We start from the raw sequence: 25955 nt of genomic DNA, 5'->3' as shown, positions 1-25955 counted from the left end.
GTCCAGAGGAGGGCAACCAAAATGGTCAAAGGCCTGGAAACGATGCCTTATGAGGAACGGCTAAGGGAGCTGGGCATGTTTAGCCTGCAGAAGAGGAGGTTAAGGGGTGATATGATAGCCATGTTCAAATATATAAAAGGATGTCACATAGAGGAGGGAGAAAGGTTGTTTTCTGCTGCTCCAGAGAAGCGGACACGGAGCAATGGATCCAAACTACAAGAAAGAAGATTCCACCTAAACATTAGGAAGAACTTCCTGACAGTAAGAGCTGTTCGACAGTGGAATTTGCTGCCAAGGAGTGTGGTGGAGTCTCCTTCTTTAGAGGTCTTTAAGCAGAGGCTTGACAACCATATGTCAGGAGTGCTCTGATGGTGTTTCCTGCTTGGCAGGGGGTTGGACTCGATGGCCCTTGTGGTCTCTTCCAACTCTATGATTCTATGATTCTATGATTCTATGATTCTATGACTTCTGAGATTCAGAATATTTTTTTTCTTGTTTTCCTCCTCCAAAAACTAGGTGCGTCTTTTGGTCTGGTGCGTCTTATAGAGCGAAAAATACGGTACTTTGGAGAAAAAACTGTTAATGTTCAAAAGGTTCCTGCTAGGAAGGCACCATCCAGATATCTCCATGTTAACTACAAATACACATTTGTCTCTCTCATGCTCCCCTACCCTTACTGGGACTCATAGCAAAAAATAAAATGTATAAGTGTCCCAAGTTTCATATGAGTCCAAAGTGCTTAATTCTAGTTCCACTCAAAATAGAGATTGCTGCACCAGCCTTGCAGCCAGACCTCTCCACACCTGCTTCTTAAGCAAATACAGTGGTACCTCTGGTTATGAACTTAATTCATTCCGGAGGACCATTCCTAACCTTAAACCGTTCTTAACCTGAGGCACCACTTTAGTTAATGGGGCCTCCCACTGCCACCGTGCTGCCGGCACACAATTTCTGTTCTCATCCTGAGGTAAAGTTCTTAACCCGAGGTACTACTTCCGGGTTAGGGGAGTCTGTAACCCGAAGTGTTTGTAACCCGAGGTACCACTGTAAGCTTATTTCAGAGGAGTTGGCAGAGGGCCCTCTAAGAAAGGAGAGGTATTGCTCTCCTCCCCTTAACTCAGACTTCACCAACCTAGTGACCTCCAGATATTGGTGGACCACATCACCCATCATCTCTGACTACTGGCCATGCTGGTTGGAGGTTATGGAAGCCACCATGTGGTGTCTTATATTTTCTCTCTACAGTTTCACATAGAAGCACAAACTACATTATGGCTGCAACAGCCTTGAGAGACTGATGGAGCTGTCCATTTTTTCCTGTTATGAGAAAGAGAATTCTGCAATCATATCAATATTCTTTTGTGTGCAGTTTTAACCAATCAGTGAGGGGAAGGATAAAAAGATACACAATGAAGACTCAATGAACTGTGCATGTGCCAATTCTAAAATCAATTTCAGAAACTTTCAGAGATTAACCAGATTAACTAGAACACTGGTAGAGTCAATATGTACAACTTTAACAAAACAATGTGGGGAAACTACTCAGATCTACTCATACTAGTTGGCTTGTATTCTATCTGCAACCTCTCATCCTGTTCCACCTTCCCCAGGCCTAAGTTAGGGAGCAAAGTGTCTAGTGATGGATTGTACAGAGCACAGGTAGCCAATGCAGTGGCCTCTAGGTGTTGTTAAGACCGCAACTCCCATCATGTCTGGGCATTTTTCATGCTCGCTGGGGTTGAGGGAAGTTGCAGTCCAACAATATATGGAGGGCACCTGGTATGGAGTGCTTTCGCTTTTATAATCAAGTTGTGCTTTCCTCACTCTTACTTCTTCCGAGATCCTCACTCACTGCCCCCCCTTCACTTTGAAACTTTGCAGGTTTGGTTCAGATATGCTTCTTTTAATTGCATACTGTCAGGGGATGATTAGCTGCTTGTGCTTAAAATAGTGCCCCTTCAGAGTTTGTGCGACCCCACAAACCTCTGTGTGTGACAGAGCTCCTCAGACATGTCTGCTCTAGTCACTTGTAGAGTCCGACAGTGGCTGTCTGCGGAAGCGCTTCCAGCAAAGAAGTTCCTTAACGGAAACGCGTCTCCTGGACTCACGACGTGACAGCTTCCGGCGAAGCATAGGTCTCCCTGCAGTTGCTTCTGACACCTCCCCGCTATTTTCGCTCGAAGTGTCTCTCACCCCTTTCTCTCCCCTTCTGCTTCCTGCCTGGGCTGCTGCGTCTCTCTCAGCATTACTGAGATCCTCCTCCAGAGACCCCGCGCTCCCCCTACTGGTCCCTGCTTTAGCTGTTGACTCTCTCCCAGTCTCTGGGAGCCCTACCACTTCCCTTTCCTCCGATGTCAGTTCCCTGACATCCACCTCCCCTCCAGGGCCCCCCTCTCCCCCGCCCCTACTCTCTCCTCTGGGCGGTGAGGAGCTGAAACCCCTAAAAGAATCCTCCTCATCTTCCGACGTCTCGAACATTTCCCTCCATCGGTCTTCGTTCCGACTCGCTGAATCCTCCTCCACCTCGGAATCAGCGAACCCCTCCAACTCTTCTTCTTCGTCGGTGGTGGCGAAGTATTCCCTCCGGAACCTCGCCACTGGCTGGGGTTTCCGAGGGAATCTCTGATGAAAAGTTTCAATCAAAACCTCGTCATCTACATCCTCTGCCCTGACCCAGGTGTTTTCCGACTCCGGCTCCCCTTCCCACATTACCAAATACTCTACTTGCTCTCCCCTCCACCTGGAATCGAGAATCTCCGCTACATGGTAGCTGTGTTCTTTTTCCTCCATAGCTGGTCCCCTATTGACCCTCCCCTCTCTGTCCCCTATATACGGTGACAGCAATGATCTGTGGAACACTGGGTGCAACTTCATGTGGTTAGGTAACCGGAGTCTGAAAGCCACTGGGTTGACCTGTTGCGTGACTTCAAATGGGCCCAGTCTTTTGGGTCTTAACTTCTTACAACCTCCTTTAAATGGTAACCCTTGGGTGGACAACCACACCTGATCCCCCACCCTAATGCTTTCTCCTTCCCTTCTGGTTTTGTCTGCCTGCCTCTTATATTCCTCCTTCGCCCTGTTTAAATTAAGTTGGAGCTGGCGATGGATCGCTTCCATTTCTTCAACGAACTGTTCTGCGGCTGGAACGCTCCAGTTCTCCCCCTCCCCCCCTGGGAAGGCTCGGGGATGACACCCGTGATTGGCCAAAAAAGGGCTCATTCCCGTGGACACGTTCTCCGCATTGTTATAGGCAAATTCTGCCAACGCCAGCTTCTCCACCCAATCATTCTCTCTGTCATTCACATAACACCTCAAATATTGCTGGAGGACACCATTAGCTCTTTCCGCCTGCCCGTTGGTTTCTGGATGACGGGCAGTTGAGAAATTCACCTCTACATGCAATAAGCTCATGAGCTTCCTCCAGAACCTGGAAGTAAATTGTTTCCCTCGGTCCGAAACCACCCTCAAGGGGGCACCATGCAATCTAAACACATTTTCCACAAACAATTTAGCGGTTTCTTCTGCTGTGACCGCATGTGAGCAGGCTATAAAGTGGGCCATCTTGGTTAACAGGTCTACCACAACCATAATGGCTGTCTTCCCTTTGGACCTGGGCAGATCAGTCATAAAATCTATTGCCACTGCCTCCCATGGTCTTTCCGGCGTGGGTAGTGGTTCTAATAAACCTGCCGGTGCCCGCCTCTCCCCCTTGGCTCGTTGACATCGGTCACACCCTCTCACATACTCCCGCACATCCTCCCTGACCTTGGGCCACCAGAATTCCCTGGTAACCAGCCACATGGTTTTGTGTTGCCCAAAATGCCCTGCTGTGGGGCTATCGTGCAGTTGCTTGAGTACCTTTTCCCTCAATTCTCCTTCAGGTACGTATAACGCTCCCTTGTAGTACAACGCCCCGTTTCTCTCCTCAAAACCCCCGAGTTTGTCTCCCTCCCTCCTGAGACCCCTGAGTTTGTCCTGGGCATATTCATCCTGCACCGTTCCCTCTATCAGTTCCCTTAGCCCCACCAGTGCCGCCCCACACACCCAGCGATCCTCGGGAATGACATGGGTCTCTTCGGGTGCACCCTCTCCCTCCAAATATTCAGGTTTGCGTGATAGAGCGTCCGCCCTAACGTTCTCCTGGCCTGGTACGTAACAAATCTCAAAGTTAAATTTGGAGAACTCCTGGGCCCATCTCAACTGCCGTTGGTTGAGCACTCGCGCAGTTCTCCAATACTCTAGATTCTTATGGTCCGTGCGTACTTGCACCTTCTGTTGTGCACCAATTAGTAGGTGCCTCCATCTCCGGAAGGCCTCATAAATCGCAAGAAGTTCCCGGTCATACACCGTGTAGTTTCTCTCCGATTTGTTCAGCTTTCGCGAAAAGAAGGCACACGGTCGCCACTCGGACCCCTCCTTCCCTGGCTGCAGAAGAAGCACCGCCCCTATGGCTCTGTCAGAAGCGTCTGTTTCGACCCTCAGCTTTTTTTGTAAATCCACATGTAGAAGTTGTTCGTCAGAGGCGAAGGCCTTTTTCAGTTCCTCAAACGCTCGCTCCGCCTCCCCCGTCCAAACAAACTTCTTTTTGCTGCTGAGACAGTCCGTGATGGGCGCCGTCAGGTGAGCGAAGTTTCGGATGAACTTACGATAAAAGTTTCCAAACCCTAGGAACCTCTGCACATCCTTCTTAGTCTTGGGGGTTTTCCATTCCAGCACCGCCTGAACCTTGCCGGGGTCCATGGCCAACCCCTTGTCTGACAAGCGGTACCCCAGGAATTCCACCTCCTTGGTATGAAACTGACACTTCTCCAGTTTCACCCACAGTCTGTTGGCATGCAGCCTGCTCAACACTTCTCTGACGTCTCTCACATGTTGCTCCTCATTCTCCGAATACACCAACACGTCATCTAAGAAGGCCACGCAATTCTTGTAGAGCAAAGGCCCCAGTACATGGTTCATAAAGGCTTGAAAACACGCGGAGCCTGCTTGTAATCCAAAAGGCATAACGAGATATTCAAATGCCCCCAAAGGGGTGAACATGGTGGTCTTCCATTCATCCCCTTTCCTTATACGTATCAGGTTGTACGCCCCCCTTAGGTCCAGCTTTGTAAAAATCTTTCCTTTTCGCACCCTGGTCAAAATATCATCAATCCTGGGCATAGGAAAAGCCACCGGCTCTGTCACTGCATTTAGGGCCCGAAAGTCACATACCAGTCTCGGCTTGTCCGTGTTCTTTTTATCCACAAAAAACACTGGGCTACCCCCCGCTGCCTTGGACTCTCTGATGAAGCCTCTCTTCAGGTTCTTGTCAATGAACGCTCGCAACTCCTGCATCTCCCTGTCTGACATGGCATACAACCTGCCTACACGAAGCTGTGCTCCAGGGAGTAAATTGATCTGGCAATCAAAGGGCCTATGCGGGGGTAGTTGGTCAGCTTCCTTCTCGCTGAACACGTCGCTGAGATCAGCATACTGTGATGGCACCTTCCCCTTCTCCATCACTTCCGTCCCTGCTAGGGTGGCTTGGGCCCCTGCTGACCCCTTTTCCCCCCTGCAGTGTTCTAAGCAATGTGCGGAACCGAAGGAAACCACTCTTTGATGCCAGCCCACCAGCGGATCATGTAGGGCTAGCCAGCTCATTCCCAAAATAATGGGAGCGCCTCCCAAGGTGGCCACATTAAACGCTATCAGTTCTGTGTGCCTTGCCACCCTCATTATCATTGGGATGGTCTGCAAGCTGACGCCTCCTCCCAACAGTTCTCTGCCATCGATCGTGGTCACCTGCAGGGGGTTGCTTAAGGGGATAGTCTGTATCTGGTGTTCAGCCGCAAACTCCTTGCTCATGAAATTGCAGGAGCTGCCTGAGTCCAACAGCGCCTTTATTTTTAGGGGGTGTCCATTTTGCAACTCTAGCGACACTTCAATCACTAGAGCAGGTCGAGGAGCTTCTGGCACTGGCACTTGGGAAAGGGGCACTTTCACTGCTCTTTGGCCTGGCTGCAGTGCCCTGCTGGCAACCAGGCGTTGGCTTTTACCTGCTCCGTTTCTCCCTGCTCTTCCCCCTCAACAGTTCCCACCATCCCTTGCCATTCCTTCCTCTGGGGGCAGACTCTGGCAAAGTGGCCTGGCTGTTGGCAGAGATAGCATTTCCGGGGTCCCTTTCCCTCCTTCTTCGCCCCCTCACTGGGCTTTGAAACTGCGCGCGCGCGGGCTGTTCCGATTTCCATCGGCTCTGCCGGCGGGAAAGCTGGCTCAGGAATGTCTGGAATGCGTAACTCCTTCCAACGTTCCCCTCTCCCTTCCCGCCTCTCCAAGGCTCTTGCCTCCTGGCGCGCTCCAATGGTCAGCGCAGATTTGGTCAGCTGATCCATAGACACCGCCCTGGGGCTCCTGGCCAGCTCGTCTTTCACAGCTGAAGAAAGACCTTCTTCAAATAGCATCTGAATGGGTGCTGCCGATAAATCCCACCCCAATCTGTGAATCAGCATGGTAAATTCAGTCCAGTACTCACGGACAGATCTGCTTCCCTGCTTGCAAGCCATTAGCTGTCTGCGCACTCCCCCCTCCTCAATATCGCTGGAGAACATGATATCCATTGCACGAAAGAATTTCATAGCGTCCTTCAGGATATCGTTGTGCGTTGCCATCAGGGGTCGAACCCAGTCCCGCGCCCCCTTCTCAAGATGCCCAATTACGAAAGCAACTCGGGATTCCTCATCAGGGAACTCATCAAACTGCACATTCAGGGCATATTGCATTTCAGTCCTAAAGGCATGGTAATCCTTGGGGTCCCCCCCAAACTTCTGCACTAATCCTGGTACCTTTCTGGGGAACTGAGTGGTTCTCCCCTTCTTGTCTGCATCTTGAGCCCTCCTCTCCTCGAGCCTCGCCGTCTGCAGCGCAAGTTGGACCTCCAATGCTCGGTATCTGTCTTCCAAGCTTGGACCAGCTCCACCCCCTGCGGCTCCGGCTCCTGCTGGGTCGCTCATGATGCCTTCTCCTGCACAGGCAGCGTACAGAGACTGTCGGACTGCTGTCAGGGGATGATTAGCTGCTTGTGCTTAAAATAGTGCCCCTTCAGAGTTTGTGCGACCCCACAAACCTCTGTGTGTGACAGAGCTCCTCAGACATGTCTGCTCTAGTCACTTGTAGAGTCCGACAGTGGCTGTCTGCGGAAGCGCTTCCAGCAAAGAAGTTCCTTAACGGAAACGCGTCTCCTGGACTCACGACGTGACAGCTTCCGGCGAAGCATAGGTCTCCCTGCAGTTGCTTCTGACACCTCCCCGCTATTTTCGCTCGAAGTGTCTCTCACCCCTTTCTCTCCCCTTCTGCTTCCTGCCTGGGCTGCTGCGTCTCTCTCAGCATTACTGAGATCCTCCTCCAGAGACCCCGCGCTCCCCCTACTGGTCCCTGCTTTAGCTGTTGACTCTCTCCCAGTCTCTGGGAGCCCTACCACTTCCCTTTCCTCCGATGTCAGTTCCCTGACACATACATTTCATTTCCGGAAACAGAAGTTTCTGTTGTGTGGCTGGTATTTGCCCTTAAGGTTCAATTGTAATCCTTCTAACCTCCTTTGGGGTAGGTTTGTGGGTATGGCAGAAGGAGATAGGATCTACTCATGTGACGCCCACCTGGTGGAAGCTCTAGCTCTCATGGCCCTTCATTGTAAAATATATGATGATCTCCGCCAACAATTCTTAGACCACCTATGTATCCCAACATGGAAACCAGAGACAGAGGTTATACGCTTCTTATTACAGGGGAGAGACCAGGAGCTCACCAAGACAGTAGCCAAGTTCCTCTGTTTGATTTTCTGCCGCTGAAGTACGCTACAGGACCCTGCCCTTGCTGGAGTCCCACAGAGGTGAAATAGATTGCTCGCCTCTTCTTCCCTTTGGCAAATGACTGTACTGTTGAAATGACAATGAGATCGCATTGGCCTATTTATTCTGAATGTTTGTAAGTGATGCCAATAAAGGCTTGATGATGATGATGATGATGATGATGATGATATTTGCCCTTAAGGTGGAATTTAGCTTTTTACTAATTATGGGGCATGTTTTGCCCAAATTCTTATTTTGCTGCATGTCTGCACAGTATGCAATTTAATTTAAAACATGAACCAAGTCTGAGTAACTTTAGAAAATTCCTTACCTTCAGATCCACACACTACCTGGCAAATTTATCATTATGTATGTGATTCACTCTTACAGCATTCCCTCGAGTGTTATAAAGAGACAATAAAGTGGGAATCTATGGTCTTGCTACAGTGCTCATATAATAGAAGGGGAGTTCAGGCTGGGTGCTCAATTCTTGTATTGAGTGTAGGAATAAATCGAATGTAGGAATAAAGCAATATAATATCTAGCAATCTGGCTCACTGCTCTAGTATAAGGTACAATACACTCACACCATATACTGTGATCTTCTTAAAACTCATAGTTCTCCACATATTAAAAAGTATAGAAGCTATGCTGTTCCAACAGAGAAAAAGTCCAAAATCCACGGTGAGGCAATACATTTATTAGAACCAACCAAAAACTCATAAAATACTGAGCAAGGTTTTGGGTTCTTCATAGCTCTTCATCAGCTGCATGTTAAACAAAGCAGCAGGGAAGGGAGAGAAAAAAAGTTGGCAGATGTTAAAGCCATGGAATTTGCAGCTGGCATTCCTAGGTGCAACCTGAAAACTAGTAGAACCTCACTCCTCCAACACTCCATTTTAAGAATGAATTTAGTCAGACTCCAGCTTCCCACCAATCCTTTTTCTAGAGAACTTTAAAGCAAAGAGATCTTCACACTATCACTTGCACATAAAAATATAAGAGCGGCCCTGCTGAATCAACCCAAAAGCTCATCTAGTCTAGCATTCTGTTCTCAAATGACCAACCAGATGCCCATGGGAAAGCTACAAACAGAACCTGCTTATTTCCAGCAACTGACACAGTGAGGCATTTTTGAAAAGCAATTCGCAGTGGGGGAGGCCATGTTAAAGGAGGAGACAAAAAGCCATGTTAAGGGCAAGCCTGATTCAGAAAATACTGCCCTCACTCATATTTTAATAGGCCATGCAATATAATACCATCTTCACACTCACTACACAATCCCTGTGGCTGGAGCAGAACACCATTACCATGAAGAAAACCATCTAATTATGCGCACGCACGCGCACACACAATGCTAAAGCATCAGCTGTTGAGGTGGATAAAGGCAGCTAACAAACTGAGTGCGGGGAAAGTTCGAGAACATTTTGATATCCTTGGAAGCTCTACTTTTATCCACAACATTGAAACAAGTAGATATTTGGTGCGGCTCCAAAATACTGTCAAGGCGAGAAATTAAATCAACAGAGACAGTTTGTGCCATTGTTAAGTGGTCAGTGAATTGCTTCAAATGAACATTCAGCCCAGTCCTATGAGATCAGGGAGAAGCAATATTTCAAAGAGCTGATTATCTCTTGAGATTAGGAAAAGAAATGTTGGCCAGAAGTAAACACACAATCCCATCTATTTGATCTCATGACAGTGATCAGTTTATATCTATTTTAATTCTGCAGAGTAGCCACAAATCCCAACAAGAGCATTGGAGCAAACATAATGCAGACAGTTCAAGGAGAACCAGAAAAAAGCATTCATTATGTAGCCTGGTTTCACTTACAAAACTATGTGCTGGTGAATGTACACAATGGACAAAACAATGTGCCATTTTAGCTGAAGCAATGAGTCTTCCACTTAACAGTTGATTTTTAATTTTTTAAGCAGTGGGAATCAAGGAGTGCTGTTCTTAGATAGCTCCCTTGGCTGTGTCAGTTGGATACATAGATATCAAATAAGCAAGAAGAGGAGTTCATTTCATATCTGGTGCATCTCTCAGCTGCAGATGTTCTGGCTTGCTCCTCTGCCTTCTCGCTTCTGGCACCGAGTCCTCCTGTCTTCCAGTCTCCACTGTTCTCCATCACACCATTTCCTCAAAGTCCAGCTTTATTCTCCACTGCCACAAAAGGGCAGAAGTACTAGGAAGCAGGAGCACAGGCAGCCACAACACCAGGGTCCAGCCCAGCAATGTTTACCTTTGGCTGTGCAAGCACTGTAGTCATGAGAGCGCTACTATCAGCATGGTTCCCAACAACAGTATAAAAAGCATTAAAGAATAGTTGTTGTGCTGTCCTCTAAATCAAGGACATGGAGCACTAACATGCTATAGTATCTCAGAATATTGTGCGCATGCCTGGGCTTTTTTTAGGGGAAAGACCCCCAGGTGAGTTACATGTGCATATATGTATGTAAAAAGATTGTGAGTCCTTACATCCTATGCTCAAGGTTGTATATATGCGTAAATAAAACCATAGATATTAAAGACACCATAGTCTCCACTGACCTTCCTTCCAAGGAAACCAAGGGTAAGCACTTGAAATCCCTGGAGTCTCTCATTGCTTGGAGATTGGAGTAGTGTTTAGATGTGCATATATTAAGAGAATATATATTTTTGAGCATGTTTTTAAATTACAATGTTTGTGTGGACATCAGATAAAAATAAATAGCATATTAATGCAGATACAGGCCTTAATTGACCAAGTAAACACATGCAAAAGAGGAGTAGAAACAGATTGATTCATTCATTACACATGACTTGCTTACAAGCACTTTCATTTGCAGTGTCCACACTGGAGAACAGATAACAGAAATCCACTGCCATCAATATGTAGACTGTTTTTTGAGCTGTGGAACAATTTGAAGAGTATGTGAGTTTTCAGACTTGCCTGAACTAAGCTTCCCTTCGCTTGAAGACTCTACGGCTTTCTTTTAAGGTCTATAAGGCATTTATAAGTAAGTTGTGCAAGATAGCCAATGAACAAAATGAAACGTTGTGGACTGACCATGACAACAAAAAAGCAGCCCATGAAACCTTCAATTATCACTACTGAGGACAGAAAAATAAAAGTCTTTCCCGTGCCCAAAGATGCAACCTTCGTAACCTTAACCTCTGACTCCAGTGGCGTAATTATAATCAGAGAATGAAAACCATCTCTTGTTCTGAATACAAAGCCACAAAAATAGAGATGGCAGCAAACTGAATAGGCTCAAAAAGACTTGCAAAGAAGAAGGGCAGGGATCAACACAGTAGCAGAGCAACATTTCAGGACCAGAGAGGGCTGGAGACAAAAGGACTGCCCTTTTGTTCACACTCAAAGGAGGAAGGGGGGAAAACATCAAAAGAACACCAGCTTAAGCCACCAAAGCAATGTATGGGGTCAGGCCTAGCACAAGGAGGCAACCTCACAGTCCGTGGAACTTACAAGTGAAGGGAAAGAGCTAAAGTAATCTTATCCAGTTATTAGCATGGCTGAACTCATGCCCCAATTCCAAAACCGCAATGCACAACCATTGTTGCGAATAGTTGGTGAAACACACCCCTCGGTTTTATTTTATTTTTTAAAACAAGATTCTAGCTTTGTTAAGGAAAGTCCATAGCTGTATAAGCAATGACCAGTGAAATATCAAGGTGAGTTATAGGTCTTCTCCTCATAGTAAGCTGCTTTATACCAGGGCAAACTAACTATCCATCTAGTGCAGCATTAACTCCCCTTCGCTGGCAGCAGCTCTCCAGGGTCTTTCTATGCTGGACATGCCAGGAATTGAAACAAGGGTCACATCCACACTATGGCTTAGATAGCTCTGGTCCATGGGGTCACGAAGAGTCGGAAACGACTAAATGACTAAACAACAACAACAAAAAAGAGCCCTGGGAACTGCAATTTATTAAGGCTGGTAGGAACTGCAGCTCTGTGAGAGATAAACTACAGGTACCAGGATTCTTGGGAAGAAGCCACATGCTTTAAGTGAATGGTGTAGATCTGGAGCTTTCTATGTAAGAAATGCATGCTCTACTGCTGGCAGCTATGATTCCCTCCCTATAAACAGTAGTAGAAAAATCACACGTGATAAGCAAGCATGTGAGAATGTACTTAATTTGTACAATTACAATTTGTATAATGTATGAACATTTCAGAATTCAGCTTTCATTTGTGAAGGAAGAAGGGAGAAGGAAGAAAGCAGAAATGACACAAAGTCCTGGTGACGTGATCATATTTTATCGGCCTAGCCCTCAGGAACTTGGCAAGAGCAAGATCTACTAAAACAAACAATGATATCGCTATTAGAATACCTTGAAAACTGAGTGAAGTTATGATGGAAGAGCTGGTCAGTGGTTCACTAGTCCAGAATTCCATTGATATATCCTAAAACAGACTATTATAACTCTCAATAGAAACCTGGAAGTTAAAACTCTATTGTGATTGAAACTAAAATTTATGCAGAAGATTTCATAGCTCTTTACCATGAAGCAATTACTGTATTTACTTGAATCTAATGCTCACCTTTTTTGGCCAAATTACGTTGCAAAAATTAAGGTGTGCTTTGATTCAATGACACATTTACAAATACTTTTTTTTTGGTTTCAACTTTCTGAAAATTGAAGTGCACATTTGACTCGAGTAAATATGGCATCTTTTCTGGCTGGGAAATTGAAGCACACACAGAAGTCAAGTGCTCACAGGAGCTGCCACATTTATTTCAATGGAAGAGGATGGTTCTATGTTTATGTGCACAGAAACATTTCAAACATTTAAATTAATAAGGATTAAATTCAAAATGTTGCATTCTGATGATTAGGGGGCGGAGAAGCTTTGTGTGCTCTGATTCATGACTGCTGCTGAATTTACAGTTTGATATTGTTCAAACAACTGCCTGTGGTGAGTTGTTATGATTTCTAGTCATTTTTGCTCTGTGTAGCTTTTTCATTTCCATGCAGAGCCCCAGACGGTGACCCCATGTCACTTTTACAGGTATTCAAAGAGTATCATGTTTGAGGCTCCAGTACTCGGCTGGCATCAAATAATATGCAGCACAGACAGCTGCCTAGATACCATTCAGCCACCCCACATAAACAGTGCTATGAACCAGAACTCCGCTTTCCCAACCTTTTAGTCCTCAGTTGCTGCTTTAAAAAGGCCATACAGACTGCCATAGAATTACAGGTTCAAGCAATACAATGCCAAATCCATATGCTCCTTACATATATATTTCCCAATAAAATGGTAAATACATATGTAACTAATTTACAAACAGGCTTCACTTTATCACTGATTCCCTACTAATAGTGTAATGTTCAAATCACTTATAGCTAGATCTGGTCTGCAGTCTGATTGATGTGTTGAAATGAACACAAAATGGTACATTTCTGAACCAGTCATCAGGTTTAGGTCTAATTTGTCCTAATTCATCAAATCTCCTAGCAGAGCAATAATAGAGTCTGTAGTAGGGCAAAGTACCTGCCTTTGATCTCCCCCCCAATGCTTCCTAACATTTTACACATTTGAGAGGTTGCTTAAACTTTGAACTATACCACTGACAATCTAAGCTAATAATTACTTTTGGCAGACTGGTTGTTTTTAGCAGGTTTTTTAATTAAAAAAAAAATACCCCACAGTCATTTCATGGTTGAAATAGTTGCCATGCTGTTCCCATTGAGAGATTCTCCTTTTCCTTTCTTGTTGAAAGGAACCCCATGAATTTGTGTCCTTGTTCATTTACATCTCCCAGTTATATTTTGATCAAGAATTTTGTTGCTCGCATCAGTACTCAGATCCTTGTGTAATCAGAAGCCCAGTGTGTTTGGCAGGGAGTCAATGTGTCCCAGCAGTTGGCTGTAAAGCATGTTACTTCCCTCACCTTGGCTGCTGCAGACAGTGCTTATGCGTAAATAGCATTTAGAGATACTGAAGTGCCTTATAGGCAGGTATTAGTTCTGTTTCTTACAACTAATTGGATGGTATCTAATTAGGAATATGAATGCACCTCCTTTCAAAATGCATGGAATTCTTTATTTCGACTCATTTTGTGAGGCACTGTTCTGAACCAGATCTCTGGTTCAAGGGTAAGGGGAAGTGTGCCCTCTGTTATTAAAGCAAACCTCAGAAACACTTCAGGTGTCAAGCTCTTGTAACAAAGTCAATGAAACAGAAATGTCCAGATGGCGTATTGGACTATTTAACTTCTTCTGACTTTTCCTTGAGTTGCCAATGTTAAGCATATTCTAATGCAGATAAGGTAACAGCTGGCACCAGTATCTGGGAAACATGGGCACCTGCCTAGGACTAATTTGCTGCGATTCCTACTTTCCCATTCATTCTCCTTAGCACCTGCTGGCCCATCTGCAAGGAACCTGCAGCCCTGCATACATTATTTGACCCCCAACTTCCATTAGCCCCAGCCAGAAAGGACAATGGTCAGTGATGATGGGACTTGCAGTCCAACAACATTCGAAGATCCACATGTTTCCCATCCCTGCTGTAAGCCCTTGAGTAGGGTGAATTAAAAATGGCAGAAATGAACAAGCTGTGTAACAGCTGTCTTTTGGGTATGGGGGAAGAATGAAGAGTTTCTACTGAGGGGTGATTTTAAAAATAAATACTAGCAGCATTACAAACCGCAGGAACTGTTCCTGGACAAGACCATTTACAGCCTGATAAAGCATTATGTTCAAAATGGAAAGGCAAGGCATAAGTACTTTTAACAAATAATGAAATGTATTATATGTTATGTATTATAATTATATTAATCTGCTGGTTGGTTGTTGTGGTTTTTTTTTTACAAAAGAAGCCTCAGAGTGACTCACATAATAAGGAAGGGAATCCTGACACAATTCAAACAACTATAACTATAGAAAACCAAATGCAAATATTACTAGAATAAGAGAACTACCCTCTCCCCGCTTCCAACATAAGATGATCACTCAAATGAATGACAGAAAATAGTGACTTCTATTTTTGATAGGAACACGTGTTGTGAAGTCTAGCAGTACAAATTCTATTGGGTCAGATCAGCATTGCTCCTCCAAACCTATCTTGCCCATAGCCTTCCAAATATGGACACAGAAGAGACTAGCCCACAAAAAAATATTTTCTAGTCTACCTTCCCATACGTGCCTATGTTAGCAATTGGTGGCCTAAAAGAAAAGGAGCGCTGAAAGTGTCCTTTGCTCATCGTGAGGTGACTCTCACTTGATACAGGCGAACAGGCAAGGGCTGCTTGAAAACCTGCCATAACGTTAAGCCTATTTTCATGTGGCACAGAAAAACTAGATTTCGATAATCATAGGACTAAACACCTCTGCTGGAATGTCCTGTTCCATAATAGTCTAGCAAGAGTTTTCAGTTAGCCTGTCTAGGAGAGAATGAGGGAGCAAGAGAGAGAGCGAGAAAAGTGCAACTGTTCCTGTGCTATCAAGCACTAAGCTGTTATTTCAGGACTCTGATGGATGTCGAAAGCAGAGCTGCAACCAATTTTGCCTAAAGCAAAATTTGAGTAGAATTTGGAGGTTTGGTCTCTGATGGAATGTCCAAGGAATCTCAAGGGGAGCAAAAGAATAAAAATAAGAGTTTCAATAAAACTAGAGGATTTCTGGAGCAGAGAAAGCTCTGCTCAGTGTTTACTAAAGTGTTCACTTCTTCCTACATCCTCTGCAAAAAGTCACCTCCATTCCCCCTGTCACATTTGCAACAGATCTTTTTCTGACCTCATCACACTGTACAAGCACAGCAAGAAGACAGGGACATATTTTAATGGTTATTTTACTGGGTATTACCAAGGTGAGTGCTCTAAATGGCGAGTGCATTTCATACATGATTTTAACATCCATACTAGGTGTAGCACCATTAACAACACTGTGAATGAGCTAATTTGGGATTTTCAGCTCATTTGCTAATTTAGATGCAAGCCCAATCCTGAACACCCCCATGTCTCACAGTCTCCATACAGCAATCTGCTACCAGTATTTTAGAAGTATCTCCTACAGAAAAGTCCCCATATTTCATTATACCAAAGCACATGAAAATGCATGTTTGGGAAATAAAATTGATCTTCCTCTTCAGATATAAGGCAGTAAACATCCCTTGAAAACTTTTATCCTGCGTATATTTATACTTTGTTCTTAGAAAAAATGAACATATTGATAATGTAGCAAAAGTGTTTGCTCTGCATAATTTGCATGTAATGTGTGTGAAGAATGTGAAAGAAGCTTGCCATTTAACACAATCTTATTCATTTTGGCAGGATGAGGAATCTACAGTTCTTTAGGATTTTCATAAGCACAAAAGCACATGGGACATGTATTCTCTCAAACCCAAGAGCACACAATCATTCACAGCCGGGTTCAGCAGAATGTCAGGAGAGCACACCTGTTTTCCAGGAAGGAATCTATGAGCCATGGAATCAAGCGTAATAGCTGCTAAATCCCAACATCCAAGACTTGGTGGTGACACAGAATAGAACAGAAATCTAGAATTACAAATTAGTTCATTGGTTTTGCCATCTTAAAATATACCATGATTTAGAATATTCTATGACTTGAAGGGCATTTGTAACATAAGGAGAGCATTCACAGCTATTCACTTTCAAGCCATGTCTATCATGGAGCTGGAGGCTGAGAAACCAAAGTTGCTTCTGCTCTCATCAAATACCCTGTGTTCATGCAGTTCCAGTACAGAAATTAAATGTCTCTTTAACTTTAATCCCAGCCAAAGTTACTGCCTTGCGTTGTCAATAGGGTTACTTTATGTTGTTACATCACCAGTCGGTACAGAACGAGACTCTTAATCTCAGGGCCATGGTTTGGGCCCCACATTGGGCAAATGATTCCGGCACTGCAGGGGGTTGAACTAGAGGATCCTCATGGTTCCTTCCAATTCTATAATCCAAAATCAGCCTTCAATCAAGTAGCAATAATAGCTTTGTCAAATAGCTGCTAAATTTCAAAACAATTTCTGTATAGCTAATAGCATACACTGTCAAAAAAACTCTTCTTCATATGCTACACAAACATTCTATGCAATAACTCTTGCTTATTTTATTTTGCTAATGTGTTTTATTTGTTATATTATTTGGCTTGGACACAGAATACACATAAAGCATACATATTTGTGTCTACAAAGAGGATATCTGTGAGCAGTACAGATTCTTCCTAAGTAGGAGAAACCACACACTACACACCTTCTCTCTCCAGAGGCTGGTTCTGAATGTTACAGTGCAGTTTCTCGAAACAAAATGCAAACTATTTTTTGAAAGAATTTGTCTTTCACACTTGCTTAGTCACTTGGCTTTAGCTCTCGTTCATGACTAATTTGTGTTAATTGTCAATGCATGAAAGAATGAAGACACTTACCCGAATCATCATAACTGAACATCTAATGTCATGAATTGTGTCATAGACCTTCTTGGAGATGTCAACAAACTGATTGTCATCAAACAGATGAATTGTATTCCTGCTTATCTTTTCCAATGCAGTGTTGACTTGACCAATAAACTCTGGAATCACTGTTAAATCAAGTTAAAAAGGGAGAGAATTTTTAAGGGAATTGTAGAATGTCTTCTTAGCCATTATCTTTCAGTTTTGAGAAATCCCATGTATTTGTTTTTTGTTTTTGTTTTTAAAAGCTTTTGGGGACCATGGTGGAAAGGAAAAAGAAAATGGAAGGTAGACACCTAGGTTAATAATAATGCAACGCATTAAAATTCCATTTGCCAACCAGTAAAGACTTTTAAAGGGGTGGGGATTAAGTCTTGATTCACATGATTGCTCCATGCATCATACCCAGTGGAAATCTCCCAGAACTTGCTGTACTTCGGCTCCCTGCTCATGTTTTTTATTAGTCCAGGACACAGTAGAGAAAGGAAATGGTTAGGCAGAAGGGAGAGAAAGTGAATAAATGGTTGGTAACAATACAAGAATCAGTTCCTGCATTTCCCATCTTGTTTATTTTCTTTCACTTACTCCCCCCCTCCCCAAAGTTGGGTCCACATGGAGAATTTTCAGTTTCAGGGACATTGCTCTATCAATTTAGTCCGAGGCACACGAGCACTAAGGGATTGTATAATAAGAACCAGGAACCAAAATACACATTATTATGAAGGGAAGGGTCAGGAATACATCTACATGTACATTTGATTATATGATTATGCATATAAACTTTCTCTAACCGAGCGCTAACCTGCATTTTGCAACCTGCTTTTGTAGATACCTTATGAATGTACAAACTGCACGCATGCAAGGACCAGATAGACAATCAGATGAACATATGAAGATTACAAAAAGGACAGTGTGCACAATCCTGGCATTATCCTTCACGTGTTCGCTTGGTCACTTGAAAAAGGCTAATGTGTGCTGCCTTTCCCACTGTGTACCTCTCAAAAGCATGAAGGAGGCAAAATTCATCCTGCATCCTACTAAGTAATTTCCATGCTGACTAAAATAAAAGGGTGTGAACCATAACAAAATTAACTGCATTTTCCTCCAATGATCGATTTTGTATTCAAATAATTTATGACGGATAAGCAATGCTATAAGTGCAATAGTCCACATTGCTAAGACGTTGGCCCTGCTACCACTAGCTAAAGTTATAATGACCTTTTTATCCCATAGGGCTTCCCCATAGAAAGTCTCAGAATGGAGTCATATCTTAAGACTTATTAAAAATAAAATGTAAAGAAACTCTGTGTAAAAGCTCAGCCAAGAGCTCTTTTTTTGAGTTTTATTTCCATGAGTTTTAAGTACCCATGAGTTAGGAGGTGCTCTGCCAAAAGCATAGAAGGTTTTTAGCATGAATCATGAGGCAATCTTTGATTTGTAAAAGGTCACATGAGCATCCCTATCCAAAGCTGGTTCTAACGGAATAGCATTTGACCTTCTGGTGACCTCAATGGAAAGCACTTTAATGTTCTCTGTATGTCTTAAGAGGGATCTTACTAAAAGATTAGACAGGCTATTTAGCTAGCATAAGTTTAACTGTGCTTGCTATTATAATTATAACCATCACTGTGGTTCTTCATTTTATTGTACCTTTTCCTGACGAGCTGGTGTATAGGCACTATAGCCCAGTAAAAAAAATTAACTTAAACGTATATATTGATTGAATGATACCACAGATCAGTTACCACCTATCCACTACAAAAACAATCCTGACATTAATAAGATACAAGGAGAAAAAGAACTATTACTTTCCGTCAAAACTCAGTAAAGGAAATTGTCACTGCAAAGAAGCCTTTTTTCAACTCCTAAATGATATGCAAGTTCTTATGGTGGTTTTGAACAATTCACAAGCAGAAACAACTATTTGGTTAAGAAATCTGGTGTGTCAACATGAAAAAGTCTGCAGTCCTATCCACATCAACTAAATTGCATCATCTCTGCAGGATGCCTGAGAAAACATGTTTGGGTTTGGGCTGCAGGAATATGAACTGGGTATCAGTTCTTCCTCCCTTCTTTTCCTGCTTTGTCCCTTTATATCCAAGCCTCATTTACAAAAAAAAAAAATTCTGGTGAAAGAGTGGGACTTCAGATGTGCTTGTGCAACATGTGAACATTCCAACATCCCTAAAGCATCATCTCTTTTTTAAAGAGATTCAAGGAACATAAGGAACCTTGATACTAGGAACCTAAGGCCCAAGAGGCATACCATTCAAAAAATATTAAATACTGTATGCTACCAAGTATACGAAAGAGGAAAAAGATAAATGGATATAGTTCAATATTCCAGATATTAAACAGAATCTTTAACCCAGAATATATAAAGTACTTAACTTGACAAGACATTTGCACCCTCAGATCTCAGATCACACCAGTTGGTCCTAATACATTTTAACGCTTGGCACATAAACTGATCATATATTAAGCATGCCAAGGAGCGCAAGGCAAATTTCCATTTCAAATACAGGTGAACTGAGTTTCTTATCTTAAGCTTTCACGTTCCGATTTTCAATGCTATCTATAATTGAAGGAGTCACATGTTGAGTTTTGATTGTTGGCTTTGATTTGTTACGTATTTTGAAAACCTATGCTTTCTGCATGCAGGCCGGGCAGATCAGACACTAGTGTTTCTGTTGCCAGCCACATTGTTTGCAATGGGGAATTCAGATTGATTTAACTGTTCTGATTATGAAAATGGATTCCTATCAGAAGTACTATAAGTCTGCTAACAGCGATAGACAAAGGGTAAACATTTTGTGCACGCACAAATCTTAGGAGCCAGCAAATTTTTCAATTGAGATGAAAGCACAAGTAACAGGACTGCTTGGAACTTGCTCTTCTTAGTATATTCTATTTTTTGCCACAGCCTACCCCACTGCCATTCTTTTAGGCAATGATTAGTTAAGAAGTTCCAGGACTCAAGCAACATGGAAATAACTTTAAAAGTCCTCCAAGGAAGTTTTTAATATTTAATGCTGTACTGTTTTTAACACTTGATTGGGAGCAGCCCAGAGTGGCTGGGGAAACTCAGCCAGATGGGCGGGGTATAAATAATAAATTATTATTATTATTATTATTATTGTTGTTATTATAAACTGTATACCAGTTTACACTAGTGCACAGTTTAAAATAAATTGAAGTGTTGGTAAATTCTTATTACCGCACAAACAACACTTTTGGAAATTAGACTTAAATGTGTCTCCAATTTCTAGTTGAGAAAAAAGTGTAACTCCAAATGTCAGAATCTTGGAAAGCACTGATGTATCTGCTATAGTATATAAATAATTTTAATAGGCTAGATAAGATAACCTTCTAATGTAAGAGAACGGAATTAGCCAAGGGGTGTGTGGGTGGGTGTACACACACACATACATAAATGTATTGGCCAAAATGTTTTAAGTGCCGTTGGGTCATCATTCATAATATGCACAAATAATTCCAGGGCAAGTTATTAACAGTACAGCAGAATCCATAATGAGTAGTTGAGAAATGATCTGTTCAAATATAGATGAAAATGAAACAACAAAGAAGAGAAAAAGAATGATTGTATTAATGCAGTAGAAAACTATTTTGGCTCTTTAAAGAAGCTTGAACTGTATGACACAGGCAATCTCTGGATATCACAGAAATCTAAGCTTCTTTGCAATTAGTTTTTGCAATGCAGTACAGAAAAGGGAAAGATTAAGTTGTTTCTAAATTTTGTTACATGGTGGCATAGACATTCTGTAATGTTTCTGTAATTAAATGTCATTGGTTTCAATTTTGTACAATATCACGAGAGACAGCTCATAAGGATATCCGTAAGTGGGGGGCTAACCAGATCTGCCACAACATGCTTTTTATATCTGCTCTACATCTTAGGCCTTGATTGTTCATATTTAATCATAAATTATATAATAGCAAGCTTGAAGGCTAAAGTCAGAAAGGCTGATTAAAATATGATTCCAGGCACAGTGGGAAGGAGGGTGCAGAACGTGCAATAACGTATTTCCCTTTTGGTAATTTTTTTAAAAAAATTCTTTTATTAATTTTCAAAAAACAACAAAAAATAAAAGCAACAATACATATTCAAACATAGAAAAAAGTAGAGTTGACTTCCCCCTATTCCCTTCCCTGGTTCCATTGTTTATCATCATACCGCATGTCCATTTTAAATTATAAAATCATTAAAATTACTTATTGTCCAATCACAATGTCTTCACAAGCCTTTTTAATCCTTTTGGTAATTTTTACGTAACAGGAAAGTATCTGGTTAAATGCCACCTCAGCCACAAATTCATCCAGTGGCTTTAGCCAAGGCTCTGTTGTCTCAGCTGCACCACTCTCTACCTGCAAAATGGGGATAGCAACACTGACCTGTTTTATGAGGGGCTTTTTGAACATTTATAATGTGCTACATATATGCTAAATATCCTGTGGGATTTGCAGGCCAATTCTAAACATGTTTGCTCTGCAGTCCCACCCTGCAACCATGTGTTTCTCGCATCTTGGCAAGAATGCCTAGGACTATAGCCTTAATTTAAGCATCTTGTTAGAAAGTGTCAGCATCCTTCGGGGTTCGGGAAGCCAGCTGCCTAGCCCCCAGCTGGATCATGCCCTTCCAGCAGTGACGATCCCCCGATCTCTGGTGTGATGTAAATCAGCAACTCAGACTTCAAAGCTTGAGCTCACTATATCAGCAAAGCATACTGTGCAAACAGAAGTGGCGTGAGGCTTGTGGAAGCATATTAACAAGCTACAGATTTATTAAGCATAAATCAGGACAAGGAAAACATGTTGTCTCTCTTTCGTCTCATCAGAGTGTGTCAAGAGCAACAGAAGTTCCCAGCAAACCGTGCTGGAATGTAAACAGATATGAGACACACAACAGTTCCATGTCTGCAACTAAAGGTGGAATGGAAATTCCCAACAGAAAGCACCCCCACCCTAAGGAGTTGATTTACACAACTTCTGACACATTACCTGCAGCAGTGGATGGCAGGGTGGGGCTGCAGCATTCACCTGATCTCTCCTGATTGTTACAGCAAACCAGGATGGAGAGGAGGAGAAAGAACACAGTGGTGACAAGGTCATTTTGGTGTAAAGACACTGGTAGGAGTGCTGCATTGGTTCCACTTTGCACCTTGCTGGAGATCAGGTAAGTGTCACAGTCACACCATGCTATCTGATGCAGTTTCTCTGGCCTTCATCCCACCCTATGTTCAGAGGAAGCAATGGACAGCAAGGAGACACCTCTCAGAGAGTTGTTATTTATTCCCTACTACAGAACATTCCAGGCCAGAAGAAATTGCTTTGCCCAACTCCTCAGACTTAGAAAACACTCTCTCGGGGGCCACCAGGTGGTGCATTGGAAGATGGCTGACAATAACATCTCTCCGACCCACATGAGGTAATTAAGAGGCTGCTATGGGAAGTATGCAGCCTTCTCGACCCCCCAAGGAGATGGGGGGGGGACTGCCTTGACAGCAGTGTCCATAATGCACCCCTGGATCGAAAGAATGGGGTGCCCGGTCACTTGGCACGAGCCCTCGGTGAAGTCGGCTCTTCCTGACGCTTTCTCCAATCAGCGCACTGGTTCGCTTCAGCTCGAAAATATAATTGGAAATATATAATTGGAAAGAAGCTGAAGCACATACTTCAAGTGAGGTTCGGGAGTTAAGACTGCTGATTAATGGATCTCTGGGACCGGAGCGACAGGCGGGACAAATAAATCAAGTGATGAATCACCATTAAGAGACTGGTATGTTTGGAGTGAAACGGAAGGGGGGTGGAGGAAAAAACTTTTCTTTTCTTTGCCTTATGTGAGTATTAATAACCCTCCACCTCAGAAAGAAGAATCGTTGCATTTTATTAATCACAAGCAGGATTTTAAGAACTGTGTGGAGAGAATTATGGATCAAAGAGACGATTGGTAAACACCGGAAAACGGAGGAAAATTTTATGACGCATTTTTAAATGGCGTCTCGCTAAGACAGGCTTGTCTAAGAAAGACGGGGGGAGGAGGACCAGGATCAATGGAATGTGAATGATGACTGGAATGTGATCTAAACCTGGCAGAGCCCTCGGATATACTTGGAAAGCCTGGGAAAATTATTGGACAGACTGAGGATAAATTCTTTACGGAGGTGTGGAATGGCGGCTGTCCCTGATATGATTTTTGGAGACTGTAAAACCCACACAGAGGATGTTTGCTCTCAACCCGCTTGTGAAGTTTATCAGAGATCGCAAAGAAAGGAATATACGATAACAACAAGAAGATGAAGAAAGTAATAAAGAGACTATCCGGATAGAACTGGATAGAACTGTCTAATTAAAGCAGCAATAAAAGTGATGCTTGGACCCCCGTTTGGAGCTTGAAGTATGGGTACCCTTAACAAAATTTTAAAAATTTGGCTGTATAATTTGCAACTAATGTGATTTGATTGGCCTGTTAATAAAAATTATATTTAAAATAAAATAAAATAAAATAAAATAAAATAAAACTCTCAATGCAATCCCTATCACCTCCATGTCACGGGAGCGAACAGCTGCAGAATTGGGCAATAAACCCATAAACGCTTACTGGATTTTTGTAAAATAAAAGTTCAGGTTATACAACATAAACAATAGAAAATGGCTTTAGAACATCTCCTGAGGCTTAAAACTGAGATTGATTCAGCAAAAATTAATGTTTCAAGTATTATCTAATACAGATAGATGCTGAAGGTGTAATGCTGGAAATGACTCATTGAGACATGTGATTTAGAAGGGAATTCAGGGAAGTAAAGGTTCTCAAGGGCTACTAGCCTTGATGGCTATGCTCTGCCTCCATAGTTGGGGGCAGTATTCTTCCAAATACCAGTTAACAGAAGTCACAGGAGAAGAAAGCGCTCTTACATTTGGGTCCTGCTTGTGGGATTCCCACAGGCATCTAGATGGCTACTGAGAAAACAAGATGCTAGAGTAGAAGGGCCCCCCGACCTGATCCAGCAGCTGTTCTTATGTTCCAATGATATGGGTATGTCCAATGATACAAACAACAACTTCAGACCAAAATGAATGTCTCAATTTTGTACTGCTGAAACCCTCAATATTTGTAGACTATCGTGCACCTTTGAATTGCTACTTTCTGTTTAAGTGTATGAGACAGGGAGTTGTGGCCATCCTGCCCACGTAACGCCTTTGCCCACCCTAAAAAGAGAATGACAGGCTGAGGCCACACCCACCTGCATACGCTCTCCTCAGCGAGGAAGAGGTGGTGCCCAAGTGTTCGTGTTGCTGATGCTGCCTGCCTGAAGGAGAGTGGGCCATTTTAACCTCATGCTGACACTGTCTTCTTGAAGAGGAGACACAAGCCATTGTGACCTCAGGCTGATGCTGTCTGCCTGAAGACAACATTGGCCTCTGACTACACACTGCTGTCCATTTGCAAGACAAATATACCCTTTGTACCCAGGACCACATAGGAATTATTATTTTTTTAGTTCCATCCTGTCGTGTGCATGCTTTTCTTCCCAGGGGTTACCAAAGCATTCTAGGACATGGGTGAATGCTGGCAAACCTGTGTGATGTTTGCGCGCTGTGCTATGTTCTCATACTGCCTGCCAGTCATCTCTCAAATCAATGAGAGCTACTGAAGAGTGAGCAGTCAACCTGTGGGGATGAGAAAACATCAGAAAACCAGCTCAAGGAGGTCTGTTGTCATTCCTACAGGGAAGAGAGATCTGAAACTAAATGGACAATGGAAACTAATTTTTATTAAAAAAGAAGAAGACTAAACTGGAACTTTAATACCTCCTACAGACCCTAGTCCACATGATGTGTATTCCATATTGAATTTATAGATAATGTGGCTGTTCATAATTGAGAAGAATATTTTTGCATAGCGTTGGATTACTTCATTTTAAAAAGATATAATGGGAATTGTTTTCAAAGGAAAAAATTGCATTAAGGTAAATGGAACTGAGAAGCTATGTTAAGAACATTTTTGCCTTTCATTATCTCAGCAGAATTAATCTGGAGGTCAGTAATAAAGGTAGGAAAATATTTAACCAGAATGGAGAAATGTTACAAATAACGATATTTCAGTATAAAGGCTGTGAGCTAGATTTAGTCTGCACGTCTAGAACAAAGAGAATAATGTAGCTTTATTGAAAAGAACATTTACAGAATCTAGACTTAATAGCACAATCATATTAATTTTTTAGATGTGTATCCCACCCGCTCAGAAGCAGGTCCCTTTATGTCCAATGAGTCTTATTCTCCACTAAGCATGTATACAATTGCGCCCTAAATAACCATTACTACATACCATCTATGCTTAGAGGTCTTATCCCTGCCTCATGGATGGAGAACCTGTGATCCTGCAGCCATTGTTGGACTCCAACCTCCATCAGTCTCAGCCATCATGGCCAATGGTAAGGATGATGGGAATCAGAGTCCAGCAATATCTGGAGGGCTGCAGGTTCCCCAGGTTCTGCCTTACATAATGTCATTACTGTATTGCATTGCCCCAAGAACAGGAGGAAAGACAAGGATGAAGCAGCTACAGTGAATGATTACCACAGCTTTCTTAAGGGATCAAACACCTATGGGGTAATGGATATAGTGTCACATTTTTTAGCAGTACCTACCCTGGCTTTGAGCCCCATAACTACTAGTATCTTGTCAAGCAG

At 43.0% G+C, this 25955-nt stretch overlaps 1 protein-coding gene across 8 annotated transcripts in view; it reads right to left on the bottom strand.

The window, feature by feature from the left end:
• CTNNA3 (catenin alpha 3) overlaps positions 1–25955 on the bottom strand; it is a 591589-nt gene that overhangs the window by 89213 nt on the left and 476421 nt on the right. For 7 of the 8 annotated variants that reach the window (XR_014219667.1, XR_014219668.1, XM_082222364.1 and 4 more), the window contains one exon: positions 17221–17372. Coding sequence is in view for 6 of the 8 variants with exons in the window: in XM_082222364.1 (XP_082078490.1) it covers positions 17221–17372 (152 nt within the window). In the remaining 2 variants the exon portion in view is untranslated. Of the gene's footprint in view, positions 1–9786; positions 9991–17220; positions 17373–25955 lie in introns of those variants that run through there. The other variant, XM_082222367.1, reaches the window with a different exon arrangement.

This window comes from Podarcis vaucheri (genome assembly GCF_965113315.1).
Source record: "Podarcis vaucheri genome assembly, chromosome: 5".
Taxonomy (NCBI): domain Eukaryota; kingdom Metazoa; phylum Chordata; class Lepidosauria; order Squamata; family Lacertidae; genus Podarcis; species Podarcis vaucheri.
This window is presented reverse-complemented; position numbering and strand designations above follow the sequence as displayed.